The sequence below is a fragment of the Anguilla anguilla genome, chromosome 17 (assembly GCF_013347855.1).
Source record: "Anguilla anguilla isolate fAngAng1 chromosome 17, fAngAng1.pri, whole genome shotgun sequence".
In the NCBI taxonomy this organism is placed as follows: Eukaryota; Metazoa; Chordata; class Actinopteri; order Anguilliformes; family Anguillidae; genus Anguilla; species Anguilla anguilla.
In genome coordinates, this window is record NC_049217.1 from 20,858,317 (window position 1) to 20,875,827 (window position 17,511).

Below are 17,511 nucleotides of genomic sequence, written 5' to 3' on the forward strand. Positions count from 1 at the left end.
GTATAAAGCTGCACAACATGCACTGTACATCACTATTTCTTAGTAGCTATAGATCTGATCAGCAGGTGGCTAGCAACCATCTGTTTGTATCATGGGTAAACAGTTAGAACAAAACGATTGTGATAAAAAAAGCTCCCTTTGTGTTCTACCATGAGCAAATACACAAATGGCTTGGAGAAATTAGCCTGTTTTCGTAAGCAACGAATTTTTTAGCGAATACAGACACTTCTTGTAAGAGGCAGGAAAACAATTAACAAAACAGTGCTTAAAAACTTTGGTCACATAGAATAGGATATAAGATTTTCAGATGTATTTTTTTTTCCAATAAGCTTTTTTTTTAAAGTCTACTTTCTGCCAGCAGGTGGCGCCCACTGATAAACTTTTGTAAGTAGGCTCAACGAGTCCCCGCCAGGTGTTTGAGGACAAAATTTAGGATGCCTCTTATTACTTGACCTTTCAAAATGGCAGTTTTGGATTTTTTCCTGTCTCTGTGCTGTTTGGCTTCTGTCACCCGATGCCAGGGAAAATTAAGGAATGAAGAGATACAAAAAATAAAAAGGACTTGAGGATCACACCCTCATCTTTTATTGAATTTCAGCCAGGACACCTCGCATATTAAAATATTTACATGGATATGTAAATACATATTTTTGGTTTCGCAGTGAATGGATCTGCTTTAGGTATTACTGCACTACCCTATCTAACAGAGAGTACTATACATCTCCCCTACTAAACAGGAGGAATACCAGAAAACCCCCCAGTTTCTAGAAGCAGATCCAAACAATTGGTGGTGCTGGGGTGGTGGAGGGTGAGTGCAATTCTCAGCAGTAGCAGTGAAGCATGCAAAAGCAGCGCAGGCAAGCGGCAGCATTGAGAGGTCTAATTGTTGGTTTAAAAAGGCACTCCATTGGTGATGTGTGCCTGTGATTGGATAGGTAAGAGAAGAGTGTCATGTGTATGCAATTGGATGATTGTGGAAACACGTGAGTATGCGGTTTAAGGGGCCAACCAATTGGTTGGCTGCGATTCTTGAGTTTCCTGACAGAACTTGCTTTGCGTACTCCGTGAGCAACGCTCATTGGATATAGGATCTAATATATATACCTATTCTCTAGTACTAATAGATTATTATTAGTAATCACACACACACACACACACACACGCATATGCACAGTCAGCTGTGTAGTGCAGTTCTTGTTCACAGGTACAAGTCCTGAATTTCCAATTTTATCTTAACATTACAACAAGGCAGGACTACGTTCAGCATTGCTATCAGACCAAACAGTGACTATATGGAAATGCAGACCTTGTTGCCAAGAATAAACTGTAGACACAGTGTGCACTAAAATGATAAAGTACATTACCTCGGACTAACATAATCACCAAGCAGAGACCAATGGCAACCTCACCCTCTATATAATAGTGACATGGATGTTGGTGGTTGGGGCTTAGGATGCTTAAAAAAATGTTAGTGCAAAAAGTGCAAGGTTTGCTAGCACCTTAGTTTAAAAAAAAATACTGGTAAGTTTACTCTCTATTCAGCAGAAAGACATACCATGGTGCACAAAAAAAGTTTCTTTTGAGGAATTTCAAAAAGGAACTCTTTGTGAGCATTCCCAAGTAATGGGCTTCTACTAAAGTTGATCGGTAAATGATTTTTAAAGGCCAGCGAAGTGCTTTCTTTGGAATTAGTATTTCAGAGAGGGAATACTAGATTCCCTTTACATATATACAGTATTTAGCATGTTTGCCCGACATTGTAACACAAGCAGATTGTGAGGCATGACTGTGAGCCTGTGAGTCTGTTCAGGTGTCTGGGATGGGTACATGTTTCCAAACACATGAGGGCAGGGCACATGTCTAAGTCAGTGTCCTATGAAATGGACACGTTTAGGCATAGTTTAGCATCAGCCTTTCTGTTTCTTTTTTCCTTTCTTTTTGCAGTCCAATACAAGGGGGCGCTCACACCTCTTGGCAGAGAGAGATATTTTTGACACATTCACCAAGGGTGTTGATAGGTATAGCCCTGGGCAAGAACAACACACCCTTGACGTTTTATAAAGTGAAACAGCACAAACGCTCCAGCAGGGAAACTTCCAGAGAAAAGCAAGTTCAGAAGAAAACCGAACTGATGGCATGTTATAACAGCAAAAATTAACAGACACGTTATGGGTCCTTTGAAAAATATACAAGATTTTTTTTTTTCCAAAAAGAAACTTTAAAAAAGAACTAGAGGTTGAATAGCTCTTTTCATAAAGGACCAAAGTATCAAGCACTTTACAGACATTCCAGGCCCAGATCCCCAAACTAAGGTCAAGAGTGATTTAAAATAATAAATACATTTTAAAAAAGAAAAAAATTCCTGGAGGAAATGAGAATACACCTTGGTTGGACCCCAATTCAGAGGGGTGGCTATCCACTCCTGGCTTACACTGGGCAGAGTAATTAGAGTGAAGACCGATTATGGAGAGATTTGGGTTAAAGCAGAATACAGGGAGGGCCATTGTCGTAAAAAAATATATATAAATCAGTCGTAAAATGGCGGTTAATGTAGTTACTCCTGCACTTCTACAAGACACTACACACCACAGTGCCCATTCTATAATGTCATGTAACACTATGGTCTTGTGACCCTAATGGCAAAGAGTCATGCTGACTCATTAATTGCATTAGATTTACATTTCCGGGCTTGTCGAACGTTCATCCTGGGCGATTTAGGTTTAGGCAAAAAAGAGCTTGTGCCACCAAGTCATTAGGGTCACATCCGACCGTAGTGTTAGTGTTACATGATTTAGCCTACTTCGAAGTAGTTTAAACCTACTACATAAAATTACCGGTCCCATTTGATTACATTACATTAATTTAGTAGACGGTCTTATCCACTGTAACTGCGACGCTTAGGAGGACACACGCACACACTTTTTATTTTCTTTGGACAAGCCACTGAACAGTTAATTGAGACAAGTCTATTTTTCATACAGTCTGAGACAAACTCACCCTGGCCTGGGGAACAAGATGCAGGGAACGGAAGTACGAGCGGAAGAACTGGATTTAATGGCGGCAGTTTGAAAACTTATGTTTTTAAATTTTATTTTGTGTTACTGTGTACAATATTTTTTTGGGCTTGAGGCCCAGTTCAATTTCTGATTATTGTATACAGTAATGAAGGGGGAAGTGTGTGGATGGATCTTCTGGGAAAGAGAAAACCGCTGTGCAATCTGAAAAATGCAGTGGAGTGACGGGTTTGCACATCCTGGTCTCCGTTTGTTTGTTTGTTTTAGTTATTTCTCCCTTTTGTTTTGACGTGTTTATTTTACATTTTTTGCGTACTTGCTTTTAAAACAACTGAACGAACTCCTCCGAATTACAATGGAGAGAACAAGGAAAGTGCCTGGCCCTTGGAGAAAGTCCAAAGGCTGGGCTTGAATGGGCCTCTGGACAGCTTCTTACACCGGCGGTGAGTCCATCTGTTTCCCTGTTTGGATTTTGGAAGTTGCCTCATTCTGGTTTTTATGCCAAATGCTCGATTCACCTTTTGTTAGACTCGTTATCTTGGTAGGAGACCATTATTGCAAACATCTCTGGGGTCAAAAGGAAGAATCGTAACACGTGGAATATAGAGGAACGTAGCCTAACTGCATCTTATTAACATGAACGACAGTGCCAGACCTGGAAAACAGCATTCCAGCACCAGCAAGTAAAGACGCAACATCACTAGAGCACTAGTCCAAGTTAACTAAGAACCAAAATGCACGTTCTGAATACGTACAGATCAGAACCATTTGTCATCTGTTGGATGAGCATCAAGTAAGATCCTTACACAGCTTGTCTTGTGCCGACCAGTTAACTGCAGCCAGAGAAAGACAGTTTCTGGGCAAAATGTTTTCTCGTGTGGTTTGGAAAAAATAAAGCTTTAAGGTTTATAAAAAAAAAAGCCAACCTGTTTTGTTCCTAACAAAATATTTTTTTATTTGCACAAACATTTAGTGAAGACAGACTGCCGTCTCATAGGTAAAAATCAGTTCTTTAACATGTAGGCCTAAACCTTCCTCCACATTTTCTGCTGTTATGAAAGTTTTCACAAAAGATAAAACCTCAGTAACAACAACGTGGAGTTCAACAGTCACACAGAAACTGGAATTATTGCCTACTGAAAAATCATTTATGAAATTTTTATGTGAGAGTAGAACTGGTAAAACAGACCTTCTGCATAGTAACAATGACTTGTATGACGTTCCCCATGCTATGCAAATTGTATTACCAAAGGAGTTATTACTTTGTAAACTACAAAATGTCATGCTTACCTGTTCTCAGTATAATAAAAATCAAGTCCTTAGTGTTATTACTCCTTTTAAAAATAAGTAATATTTTTCTTACCCTTTACAATAATGCCTCCCAAAATGTGCTGACAGTACTTAAAAAAAAATATCTTACACATTCGTTTTGTCGTAATTTTTAACAATGAAGAGAATGAAGTTTCTTTAGTACTGTACTTGCCAGGAGGCTTGATATGTCTCATTGGCTTTAGTACTGAGGTCAAGCAGAAGTCATATTTTAGGGTAAAGGGTGTCAGTAGATAGGCTGCTCAAACACTCATGTATGGTGCTAAAGGTTGTTGAAATACACCCTAGTGCTCATAAAAAGATTGCGTGTGCACAGTTTATGGTGTGGCTGTGTCAGGACTAACCATTGCTGTGTGCATATCATCACAGATGAAGAGTGTCTGTTACACAGTTTTACAGTACGCACACTGCTGAATCAAGGCTATTTCCCAGTAGTGTCACCCAGCTTGACCTGTCAGATTTCAGTTTTGCAACACTATCTGTGTATCGAATGAGGCGTCGCTATGTTGCTTTTGTACACGGCTGGCTGACCTTCTCTGGTCTTTAGCGCTGGCTTCACGCACGTGACTTGTTCCGCGCAGGACACCATCTGGTGACCTTTTGGTGACCTTTGTGATGTGGGGAGGACCTGTTTAGCCCACTGTGCCAAAAGAATGGGGGGAGGGGGGGGTTTGATGCTGCTGTCCATGAGGAATGTGGCTGTAAGGCACGTTGTATTGCACAAAGTCCCTTCGTTGTGATTAAACATCCATTGTCTCTTTATTACACAGTTTCGCACTTTGTGCTTTTGACAGAAAGTGAGTCCACTTAGGTACACTCTGTTACACTTTGCTACACTCTGCCCAAGCTGATCTTTTCAGTGCCTCCTTACCCTTTCTCTGGCTCACTCACTCGCTTGCTCTCTCTCTCTCTCTCTCTTTCTCTCTCTCTCACACACACACACACACACACTCACACTCACACTCACACTCACACTCACACTCACACTCACACTCACACTCACACTCACACTCTCGCTCTCTCTCTCTCTTTCTCTTTTTCTCCTCCTCCAACTCAGGACTGAATACAGGTCTTCTTCTGACTTCGCTTCCGACCTTTTGAGCCTATAAGAAAGAAAGAGGAAAAACATTACATTACATTACAGCAGTAGCAGATAGTATCCCTGAAGTGCGGCCTGTTGCGTAACTTGGACACGTACCGTCTTCAGTGTTGACGGCCTGCAGAGACATGCTCCTCTGGCTCAGTTTCTTCTTGAGTTTCCCTTTTGGCGGCGACGGCTTCTCCGAGGCCAGGGCCTCGCAGCTTTCGACCAGCCCCCCCCTCACGGCCCCCAGGGCTTTGTGCGTGGGGGAGGGGTTCGGAGTAGTGGGCGTGCTCTCCCCCTCTTCGGGCACGCTCGGAGTGGCCGTCTTGCGATTCAGGAAGAGCCTGAAGGAGCTGCGCTGTTTCTTCCCGCTGGGGCCGTTGAGCTTCTTGGAGTCTTTCCCATGGGGCTCGGCCATGGGCAGCGGGGCGAACTCGTCCGGCATCTCGCTGCCGCCGCTGCTCTGGAGGAACCTCTCCATGACGTTGAAGACGCTCTCCGCGCCCTGCGAGTCCCTCCTGGCGGCCAGGTCCTGCAGAGAGCCCATGGCCGCGCTGTTCCCCACCACCAGCAAGTATTTGGGGTTGTGGTACTTGTGCGCGGGGATCTTGAAGTTGGCTTGGCGGGAGTCGCCCAGGGAGACCTGGAAGCGGGAGGTGCACACGTTGGAGGTGGGCCGGAGGCTGGCCGTGGAGAAGCCCGGCACGGGCTTGGGCGGCCTGGTGATGTGGAACTCCTTGTACAGGTCCACGCTCTCCGAGATGGCGTACATTTCCCGGAAGTCGTTGTCGTAGAAGTCCACCACCTGGCCCGTCATGATGGTGATCATGTTCCTGTCCACGCGGGAGGTGCTCCACGTGAAGCTGAAGACACAAGGGCAGACGTTCACTACGGTGTCACGGGTTCGAGATGGCCATGTGGCATAATGACCTAGGCTTGTAACTCCAAGGTCATAGGTTCAGTTCCCAGCTGGGCTGTTGTTGTTGTACTCTTGGGCAAGGTAACCCGAATCACTTCAGTAAAATATTCAGGTTTATAAATATTTTGTGTGTGAAAGAACATAAGCTATACAAGTCTCTCTGAATAAGAGTGTCTACTAAATGCGTGAAATGTGAATGTAAAATTTTGATGCAATTCTGAAACTGCTAAACTGTAGACTGTAGAAACTGAGGTGTGTTACCTTGAGCGTGACTGAAAGATGATGAAGTGAGAGGAGAATGCAGTGGAAGGTAATGAAGTTAATGGTAACATAAAAAGCAGTGGATGTGAACGGGATTATGGGATGTGAGCGCAGTGGAGTGGATTAAGAGGAGGGCCGTGAAGCGCACCACTGACCTATATGACCCGAACATGACTTTGTCTCCGTCCACCAGCATATATTTGCTGCAGAGAGAGCCAGGGAGCTTCCCCTTCGCCAGGCCCAGCCCAGAGCCCTCCACTGTCCGCACGCGAATGTTCTGAAGCACACGAACAAGTAGGGTCATATCGTGTGGATCTGCACGCACGCGCACACAAGCACACGCACGCACGCACATACACACTCAATCACCCACAGAAAGTAATAACATATCTGTTACATACAACCCTTATTTAAAATGATACTTATGAATTTTGAATTGACTTTGAACTACTGGGGTCAGAGTTCAGGAAGGGATCCATTCTGCTCATACAGTTGAAGACTACACCAAGGACACTATTGAAATATTGAACCTCCCTTTGTCTTGTCTGGGGTTTTGTAGTGTCACACTACAAGCAAATGACCCAGAAAAGCAATGGAGATGGTAGAAGGGCTTCAGAAACCAAAACAAACCCTGCACATACCACACATGGGTGTGTGAAGCACTGCACAAAAGGACAGGCTTCAGGTTTATATCATGACGATGAACGATCAACAGATAAAGAGTCAAATTATCACGGTGACACAATGGCCCAAACTTGTGGGGAAAGCTCATGAAATTCCCTGGAATTCCCTTGAATGCCCTGCAATGTGCCCAACAACTAAGGCCTTTGTTTAGAATTTGGAGTATAACAATAATAGCATCCAGAAGTATTGTGCAACAGCAATACCATGAGCTTTCATATAATGATCATTGTGTTTTGCTGTGGAGCGTGAACGAAAAAAAGAAAACCCTTTAGATAAGTTGAAACAAGCCAGTGATTGACAGCTCATTGTAGCTCCACCCATTACAAGTTTCACGAACCCTTGCTTTTATCATGTCGCCCAGTAGTTCTAGACACGGACGGTTGTCCCGCGAGGGAGGAGTCCAACCCCCTGCTTACCCGGAGGTGCATGGGGCTGACCTGCAGCCTGCCGCACATGTCCAGGAAGTGGGGGACGCCCCGGGCGTCCAGGATGATGTAGACGGCCACGCTCCGCTTGGCCGCGGCGTCCATCAGGTCCTGCAGGATCTGGAGGTCGGTGAGGAGGTCCATGACCAGCGCAATCACCTGGAAAGCAGAACCGGAACGTGGTAAACCGGACCGGCGCTGATCGGCACCCATCTGGACCAGACTGCCGAACGACGCCAGCTTAGGGTAAGGCTGACGGGCAGTAGGGTTCACTCCGAAAGTGGCCATTTTTGACAGTTGCTTAGAAACAGCATGGCCACAACCACATTGTGTCTGGTGGCGGCTGCTTAACCAGAAGGGGCTGCAATGCATCTGTAAACTAAACATGTTCATTTGCTCAGCAGACAAGCTTCTCCAGAGTGACTAATAGTCACTGGGTTAATTGAGGTGCTGCGATGAGAACTCCCAGGAGATTTAACTTGGAGAGATTGAGAGCTAACAGCACTTTTGACAGCCGTACAGCTGGGGCTTCCCTACCTGGGAGAATAGCGCTCGAGTCAGTGCTTCAGACTGCTGCCTCAACCTGCTCGCTTTCCTCCAGGCACTTTCTCCCCGTGCAGCTGATCTGGGACCAGGGTTTCATGCCTGTATCCAAATCACAGCTGTTTTCTGAGAGTGCTGGACCCTTATACAGGACCAGTGCTTTTGTACACTCTACCTCCGCACTCCTTTGATCCAAGGCGTGCCCTGCCAAACTGGCATACTCAGGCCTGCTAAACTGAACCGTTCAGATTTGAGCGTGCAAGTCTTGTGCAAGTCGCGTGACTACGCATCTGATTTAGTTCCAGGAACCGATGTGGCACAAATCGGAACGGGAAAGGTGTGACTCTGTTGGATTTCAGTTTTGCCGTTTGCACTGTACTAAGAGCGTCAGAATGGTGTCACGCGCAAGGGAAAGTCATTTGGAGTCGGGCCACTCTCAGACGCAGTCTGTACGCAAGCCGCAGAGTCCCGCCCAGTGCTAGCAGGAAAAACCCGTAAACGGGTGACTCAGTTTGGGCTCTACGTCGCGTTGTGCCCGAGAGCTGGGGACAAACCAGAACTGACACGATTCCAAAACGCTTTAGGGGCTTAAAGCCAATGACAAGGGAGAGGAAAAAACGGCTGCCAATAACCTTTATAATTACCTAAAAAAACTTGTTATGTTAAAATGCCACATGCCGTTAAGCGTTTTTTGCCTCCTGAATGTTTCCTCCGGTCTCTGATTGACTTTTTGGGATACCTTTCCTTGCGTCTACCTGCACAGCATATCGAGGCGGTACTGTAATAATCGGAGAGAAACAACACGTTAAATAAAGACAATGAGTTGCGCGCATGCCCAGACAAAAAGTGAAAGCAAATACATCTGTTGTCATTAGGTTTAGCTTGAGCTGAAAACGTGGAACTGATTGATGATGATGTTATTTTCCTAGGCCATTTTATGTGACCGTACTGGAATGTAGCTTAGCAGCTCTCAGTGAACGAAGCAATTTCGCAAACGCATCTACTTTGATATTCAAGAATTTCCAACTATAAAAGATATCAATAAAGCTGTAATGCCTGTAATGTAAAGCTACAAAACAGATTTTTGTGTGTGCGTGTATGTGAGTGGATACCATGCTTGTATTTTGTGCTAATGTGTGTTTGTGCATGTGTTCATAGTTACAGTTTGTGTGTGTGTGTTCATGTTTATCTATGGATGGGTGTCTTCTCAAATTAAACAAGTCTTGTTTTTTTTCCAATAAAGCAATAAAATACATACATGCCTGCCTGACTGGTACTACCCTTCAAATCCCATAAATGTAATCACTTGAGGAAAACGTGTCAGAGTCATTCCGCGAACAGACTTCTCACCTGTAACGACACCTGTTCTCACCTTTGGTGCTTTTTCTTGATGAGTTTTTTTTTTTTTTTTTTTTTTTACATTTAAGGGAATGTGTTTTTGTTGTTTTGGGAATTTTAAACCAAGGACACTGTTCCACATCAAGGTGAACTGACATAACAGACGTCAGGACCTGCCTTTCCCAGAGAGAAGCACGTTTATTCTATTCTAATTCTAATTCCATTCGATTACAATCCATTGTAAGATTTATGACTCTACCGGTCAGTCTGTGTGGCCGCAATATAATAATAATTTCCAGTATTAAGAAAATAGTGGTATGTTCAGTGGAGGAATATAGGATAATTACTGTAGTATAAAAAGCAATGGCTACTTTTGATTCTATATAATGGGCACTGTACGTACTGCACAAACTGTGGAGCTGGATATTTCAGGAAGCAACTTGGGTTGTGTGCCTTGCATAAGAACAGTATGCAGCCGTGAACCAGAAGAGCAGTCATCTTTCTGCAAGCGCAGTTCTTTAATCACAACTGAGGTACACACTGTTGGACTCTTTACTTTTGAGCTGTCATGGTCACTGAGATACAAAAAAGGTTTCACAATAGATTTTACTGTATACCACAAGCTGTGAAGTTTTGTCAGGTTAACTTGGCAGGATGTCATACCTGCCATCCCAATCAGCAGTGATAAAGGTGGTCATATAGATCTATTCATGACCTGGACTTCGGTTGTGAAGTGAAAGTGAAATGTTCAAAAGTTATCATGCGCTTATCTTGAACTCATAAAGTACTGCCTTATCTAACGAAAGTATCATATTATTCTGTTCTCACAAGGTAATAACATACACAAATAACATCTGCGGGAGTGGAACAGGGTTTAGTGCAAACCCTGGGAAGAGCCAGGAGGCTGCGGGTTTGAATCATGCGTAAATGCTATGCCCTTGAGCATTAATGGTGCCATAAAGCCTTAAGTAAATCCGCAGTTTTATAACTGGGTAAGATGAACACGTCAATTCAAATGTAGTCAGGGAGTGTACAAAAAGCAAACAAACAGTGTCAGTGGAATCAAGCAAGTCAACAGTGTAACCAAATTTGAACTGAGCTGGCAGTGCTCTGACCCCATATTCACAAAGCATTCTGAGCTCGCAGTAGAATGACTGATCTAGGATCAGTTTTGCCTTTCAGCACATAATGGATAAGGTTTGGTTATGGACAGTGGAACTCTGTAAAACTACATCAGTGATTCCTACTCTGAGACACTGTGTCAATACGCTGGCCTGGACTCTCTCAGGGATCTAATGCCACACAGTGTGACAGAGTAATTTTTTACGTACGGTCCCTAAATTACTGCACAATAAACCACTGAGAGTTAAAAAAAAAATTTTTTACCTGGTAATCATATTGAGCCCTCAAAAGACCATATCTGAACTGCAATATTTTATTTTAAAAATGGCTGTTTTTTCATGTTAATGCTGTCATGAACTATTTCCATCTCTTAACTGGTCATTTAAAATGCTTTTCCATTTAGGTCTAACTATTGATATCTTGGTGTAGCTCATTCAGCTGTAGTTACCCCCATGTTATTTGTGTGTGTGTGTGTGTATGTAATGGCTCAAAACTTGTTCAAAATTGTTCATTGCTAGTTGACATTTGAGTGCAAATGCAGTCTGAGAATACGATCTTCTATAGATTCTAAAATGCTAATGATGCACATACTTGTATTTAGGCACACTTAAACATCAGATTATTTTTGTCTTCGAGTCTAAGTCTAGCATTAAGTGTACTTGCGTGCAAATATAATCAATTTATGTATGACACTGAACATGAAATCTGCTCCAGTTTGAAATTACAGTTCACAGCCTGGGCATGGCACAGTGGTATTGTGATTATTTATTCTGAGAACAATGCAACGACAAACTAATACAGTCAATATTGTGATGGCTCAGCTAAAGCCACAGCAGGCTAACCATTACTGTGATCTCTGAGCTGCAGTTCAGCTGCGGTCCTTCCCACCTAATCTTGGAGATATGCATCAAAATAAATGGCTCCGCCTTGGATAAACAGCACAACCAAAAAATGGCGGCCGTTTGATTTCATAAGTGTGAGGTGGGATCTGCGCGACTACAGCTGTACTTGGGGCTCATTTTCCCCTTCGTTAAACAGCCTGATCCTTATGTCAAGTGATACCTCGAAATCCTAGAGGCAGACCTAGTCGTTCAGACTGTTGTTATGGTGACAAATGTTGGGAGTTTGATGGGAACAGCCACATGCCCTTATTTCACAGGACATCATGTAGCATATCGGTAAATGAGATCATCAGCGCTCATTGGCAGAACCTCTGTCGACTTGGGAGAGCGAATGCAAGCGAGTGCCCTTCAGCGAAGCACACGATACCCAGCACCGTGTCTTTTATGCGGACATGAGCCCGAGGGGGGCGCTACTCGTGTGGCTTAGCGGGCAGATATGCGTGCTCGTGATGCACCAGCGGGGGGTCGCTGGTTTAGAAACCTTCCCATTCCTGAGCGACGCAAAGGGCCAATTGCACGTCCACCTGTGGGGCTGCTGGATACAGTCAGCGCTGGAACGGTCAGCATTCTACCAGACCATGGGGGCAAACCATACCCTACAGCAGTAGGCTACCTTAACAGGATGAGCCACCCAGCAGCCCCTTAAAAGACGTCTTGATTGCCAAACTGAGAATAACAGTACGAAGTATAAAAAGAAGTGTGTGTGTGTGTGTGTGTGTGTGTGTGTGTGCGTCTGTGTGTGTGTGTGTGTGTGTGTGCATCTGTGTGTATGTGCGTGTGTGCGTGTGTGTGTGTGTGAGTGTGTGTGTGTGTGCGCGTCTGTGTGTGTATGTGTGTGTGTGTGTGTGCGCATCTGTGTGTGTGTGTGTGTGTGTGTGTGTGTGGTGTGTGTGGTGTGTGTGTGTGTGTGTGTGGGTGTGTGTGGTGTGTGTGTGTGTGTGTGTGGGTGCTCATACCATGACTGTACAGACGCACGCTGCGGCTCAAACCTGTGCTGAGTTCCAGCGGTTTTTGGAGCTGTTCCTCAGAACAGAGGCATCTCCCTCCATGCAGTGATGATCTTCACGTACGCGTATGAAGACACTCTGAGGTAACGAGGTGACTGAAACCGATGAATAAGCGGCCGTGGCGAGCATGCTTGCTTGCAGCGCCTTACTCACTTCCTGGTTGAAGCTCGGATGAGTCACCATTTTAGAAGAAAAAGAGTACCTGACGCAGTCACTTCTGCTCAAGCCTGTTCACACAGACCACACACACGCACTGGGTATGCAGGTAGTAATGGTACCTGCCTGGAGGTATGGATACCTGTTTCCATGGATTGGAAATGTGAATGTATCCATTCAGTCCTAGCTGTCTTTGACATGGAAAGTAATGAGTCATTTTTTCCCATCTTCTAAGGTTATTGTTGCTAAATGCCACACATTAGTTATTGATTAAATGTTCCCAGAGTTCAATATGATCTTTAAATGTACATGTGTATGTTGAACTGGAGACCGTGCGTGATGCATAACTGGCCTGCTTGTGTGTGTGAAAATTGGCCTGAAAACCATAAACCGTTTTTAAAAGGGCCTCCTTCACCTGTTTACGGTCCTCTTGCCACTGTTATGCGCTTTAATGGCATACAGGTGGACCTGAGGCTCATTCTCATCTCTGTCATCAAAATGAGTGCCCCTCATATCACTGCGACAAATTGTATGAGTAGTGATGTCATATTAATGCGCCAGTGTGCCTTTCTGAAACGATTAATTCAAACGTGTGTGTGCATATTTGTGTGTGTGTGCGCGCGAGTGTGTGTGTGTGTGTGTGTGCGTGCATGTGTGTGTGTATGCATGTGTATGGGAGTGTGTTAGTATTATCTGAGGAGTCACTTGCATCCAGCCAGTACTTAATGTGCGGAAGTAAACTACCTTTTAGCACTTCCACAATGCAAAGCTGCTTATTCCACTATTTGCTCTGAGATAAATTGGCCTCATTTGTTTTGTTAAAACTAACAGTAAGACAGGCTCGGTCTCCTATGTTTATGAATGTGATTTATTTCAGTTAAATAAAAGTACACAGGATTTTTTTTGTGTTTCAGTAGCTTTTAGAAAGTAATTGGGAAGAGGAGAAGTGAAGAATTACAGCTGATTTGGAATCGGTAAAGCTCAGAAGAACTGCAAAATTCTGAATGGGCATTAAGGCGGTTCACCACCGCTTCCAGATCACACGGAAATAACCCCTCTGCTGGCTTCTGAGGTCACACTCGTGACAACCAAAAAATGGTGAAAACAAAAATGAAAACTGCTATCAACGTGCTAGCGCAGGCCTTGAACAGCGATGATTAGATGATCCTTAAATTGCAGATCTTTTTTTTGCGGTTTCTTTTTTTGTTGCCGTTTCATGAAAGATTTTCAATAAAATTTTCCACGATCTGGGAACATAAAACACATATTCCGTATTGAATAAAAAATATTTGACTAGCTGTACAGTCAAAATTCCCAGTGTTCACCAGCTGCAGTAGCTAATGAGCTGGGTACTGTTGCTAAGTCAGCATTAATCATGTTCAATATCATGCTCACTAGTTCCACTTTAGCAAAGCATGTGACAGCAATTAGGCGTTTATTGTATTAATAGCTCACCAAAACATAATGCAGAGCCTCTTTTTAAGGCAGCCAGCCAAAAAGAAATGGTTTAGATTAAAGCAATAAAGTCAGGTTGAGGTACTAAAATGCCTCTCATTGTGTTCATAAAGCCAATTTACTGCACGCAAATTTAAATAGTTCTGCCATCTCTGAGAGCTTATTTTCCTAAGCGAATACACTTAAACACTTTCCTTTTCCCTTCACAATGTGGTTTGTACAACCTCAGTGCTAACCTTTAGCCATTTTATAATTTAAAAAATAACTGTCAGGATGGAGTCCCGGATGCTTGCAGAATGTTAGCTATGTTGACTACATCACAAGCAGTTGCTGTGGCGACAGCATAATGATAGTCGTACAACGTTGGGAGCCCCGCCTTACTGTGTTTTTTTTTTTTTTGGGTTCTGAAGAGCAATTGTCATGTCCATCAAGCGCTGAGCTTTGACTGGCCTTTTCAGTCAGGACACAGGGAGCCCCACAGGGAAGACTTTGTGATTTAAGGCGAGCGTACCTTGTGTTGCAGGGTTCCCGTGGGATGGGTTCCTATGTGAAACTGACATTTATGCCTGTGACAGCTTTGCCTTGAGGAGATGGGACTTGTCAGAACATGTCTCCGCACTTTGTCCTCAGTTTCGGGGAATTCTATAGTTTACTATGCGATTAATTACACAGATTTTTAAAAATTTATTTCCCCCTCTTACTCCTATTCTTTTTCTTTCATTTTAGGCATTTAGCGGACACATTTATTCAGAGCGACTTACACATTTATACATACAATGCTTTTATACTGCTTGCTGTTTACTGAATCAATGAAGGTTAAGTACCATGTTGAAGGGTATATTGGCTGTGCCCCATTTGGGAATTGAACCAACAAGCAAGCCCAGTTCCCTAAACATTACACTACACTGCTGTGTAGAAACGCCAAACAAGGAAAAAGAAAAAGCCTGAACAACAAATGGTCACTGGTGCCTGCTAACTTGACAGTCCACGTCTAATTAAATTAGCTTGCTGTGCAAACACAGCATGCTTGCAAGTGAGACCCACAGAAGCCGGTGCTGACGTATACATACCTTATGCGGACAAAAAACCATAAAGGGAAAATATTTCTCGATCTGACCTGGTTCCCACATGGCTTCTTTGCTGCTAGAGTAACCTACGGCACATGATCCCTCTATTGTAATGAGCCCTGTGCGACTAGCACAGTACTCTGCTCCATTGATCTGTCCTTTAAATATCAACACGACAGAGATGCAGATTGGTGTTTGCCAAATGGAAAACGTTTGCCAACTGAAACGTGACTGACTTCGCTGACCAGGGCCCTGAGATCTGATGACCCCGCAAGCACAAGGAAAGGTTGACATTATAAAACAGGGCATCTCAGACTAGGACCTAGAGTGCAGGACCCAGAGGGTCATGAGTTCTGTTTCTGGGTGGTTCTCTGCTGCTGTTCTATTCCCATCAGAACCTATATTTGCCCATGTGTTTCCTGTAATATTCCAGCCTGAGAGGATCCAGGCATCCCAACTTTCCGCAGCTTCACCAATCAAATACTATGTTGGTAATAAGAAACCTGAACAACAGCAGTAGTGATTGGAGGATACTTCCGGCTACAATTCCAGAATCCCTTGTGTCATCTAGGCAATGTAGCCGGAAGGTATCCTCCAGTCTTCTCGTTGCTGGTTCTTATCGTTGCTGCCAACGCACTCCATGATTAGTGGAGAGCTCTTCTCTGCTTCCTTTTCGAACTAAATTGATGTCTATTGCATTTTGTTGCCGTACGTCAGCACGTGGAGGTTTTTGGAATTGTACATGATTACACAGTGAATTGCTCAGTGTTTATTTAAAGTCCGTTGGAGTTAAACAAACACTGAGCAAATCATATGAGTCCAAGAGCGATTGTATGTACATATACGTACCCTTTCAGAGTAAGATTTACTTTGGTTTAACACAGCATTTTACAGCGCGTAAACTCATCCTGTAAGAATGCTGTAATAAACATGAATGTAGGCTATTTAAATAAGTAGCCTGATTTGCTTCTTAAAATGAGCTATCCTAAAACCAAATATTGTATAAGGCTACTCTGCACGCCGTTGTACAGTAGCCTACATAATAAAACTTTCATAAGGACGGCTGAGACGGGAGAAATTTCCATAATAATCAGATTTGCTTGAAACCGCGTCACTCAGTCACTGGAAAAAACGGTAGCAACTCAAGTCTAAAATATTTACTGTTGGTTGAAAGTTCGTTTATACCTCTAGGCCAGTCATATACTTTCTGTAATTGAATTGAATGTTAGCTAAATAGAAAATTAAAGCAGGCTTTGTTTATTAAAGTGGGTATGGTTGTTGGACAGTCCCACACTGTGGATACAATTTTACACTTCTTATATTTGGGTTTAATTGTTAATTACTTCGATATAATTAGGCAACGTCTATCAACAGTTAATATAACAAAAAAAAAAAAAACAAAAAAAAAAAAAAACAATGGCAACGTCATTACCTTATTGGATTCTTGGATCAGTCTACGAACCACCTCTTTAATGTGGGGTCCGTTCTGCTTGGGTGGGTGCGTGTGCACTGCCACTCGCGTCACGCCTTTGTAATGCCCCCCGTCCGGCCAGCCGATGTCAAGTGGTGGAATCTCCGTATCTGAAAGCTCAGGCCAGTAAGTGGAATGAACACCGGAGTCCGCTTTGGACTCCTTCGCCGCTTTGGACTCCTTCGCCGCTTTGGACCCCTTCGCCGTTCCGGCCCGCCCTTTGTCTGTGGCACCATCTGTGTCATATTCACGGAACGTTTCCCGGATCCACTTAACCTCACGGGCTGAGAGAAAGTCTTTAACTTTGTCCTCTTTCAGCCGCATCTTGAAAGCGCCGTCACCGTTCTTCAAGAGCTGCTCGATCGCCGCACGCTGCTCTTCGCTGTAGTAGAACTCCGGTTTGGATTCCGGTACTTTTTCATTGACGTGGTCATCGTCCATGCACATAAGCTGGGATTCGGCCATAACTGTCACCGTTCCAGGAAGTGCTCTTCCTACCTTTACCTGACCGTTTATAGAAGTGCACAGGTGAGCTAAGCACTTTTCCAGCGAATAGGGCGGAACTAACGTGTCATTTACAAGGAGTGGCTATAGTTTCGACAGGCAAGGACCAGCCAATGCACCGTGAATGCAAATAGTTGTTGTCAAAATTAAAATGTCATTCTGAAAATGCCAACCTGCTACCACGCACGCACGCTCGCTCGCTCGCTCGCACGCACGATGTTAAAAACTAA

At 43.8% G+C, this 17,511-nt stretch overlaps 1 protein-coding gene and 1 long non-coding RNA gene across 2 annotated transcripts; one reads left to right on the top strand and one right to left on the bottom strand.

Moving 5' to 3' along the window:
- Positions 1–2,483: 2,483 nt before the first annotated feature.
- LOC118216786 lies at positions 2,484–7,735 on the top strand. Its single transcript, XR_004763069.1, has 3 exons — positions 2,484–3,457; positions 6,801–6,901; positions 7,653–7,735. It is a non-coding gene; the product is annotated as an uncharacterized LOC118216786 (long non-coding RNA).
- On the bottom strand, positions 5,334–17,457 carry LOC118216784 (protein FAM83F-like). Its single transcript, XM_035398269.1, has 5 exons — positions 16,739–17,457; positions 7,708–7,875; positions 6,763–6,884; positions 5,542–6,290; positions 5,334–5,446 (listed from the first exon to the last, which is right to left on the bottom strand). The coding sequence occupies exons 1-5, from the start codon at positions 17,240–17,242 to the stop codon at positions 5,397–5,399; spliced, it is 1,593 nt and encodes a 530-aa protein (XP_035254160.1). The 5' UTR covers positions 17,243–17,457; the 3' UTR covers positions 5,334–5,396.
- Between the last annotated feature and the right edge of the window lie 54 nt (positions 17,458–17,511).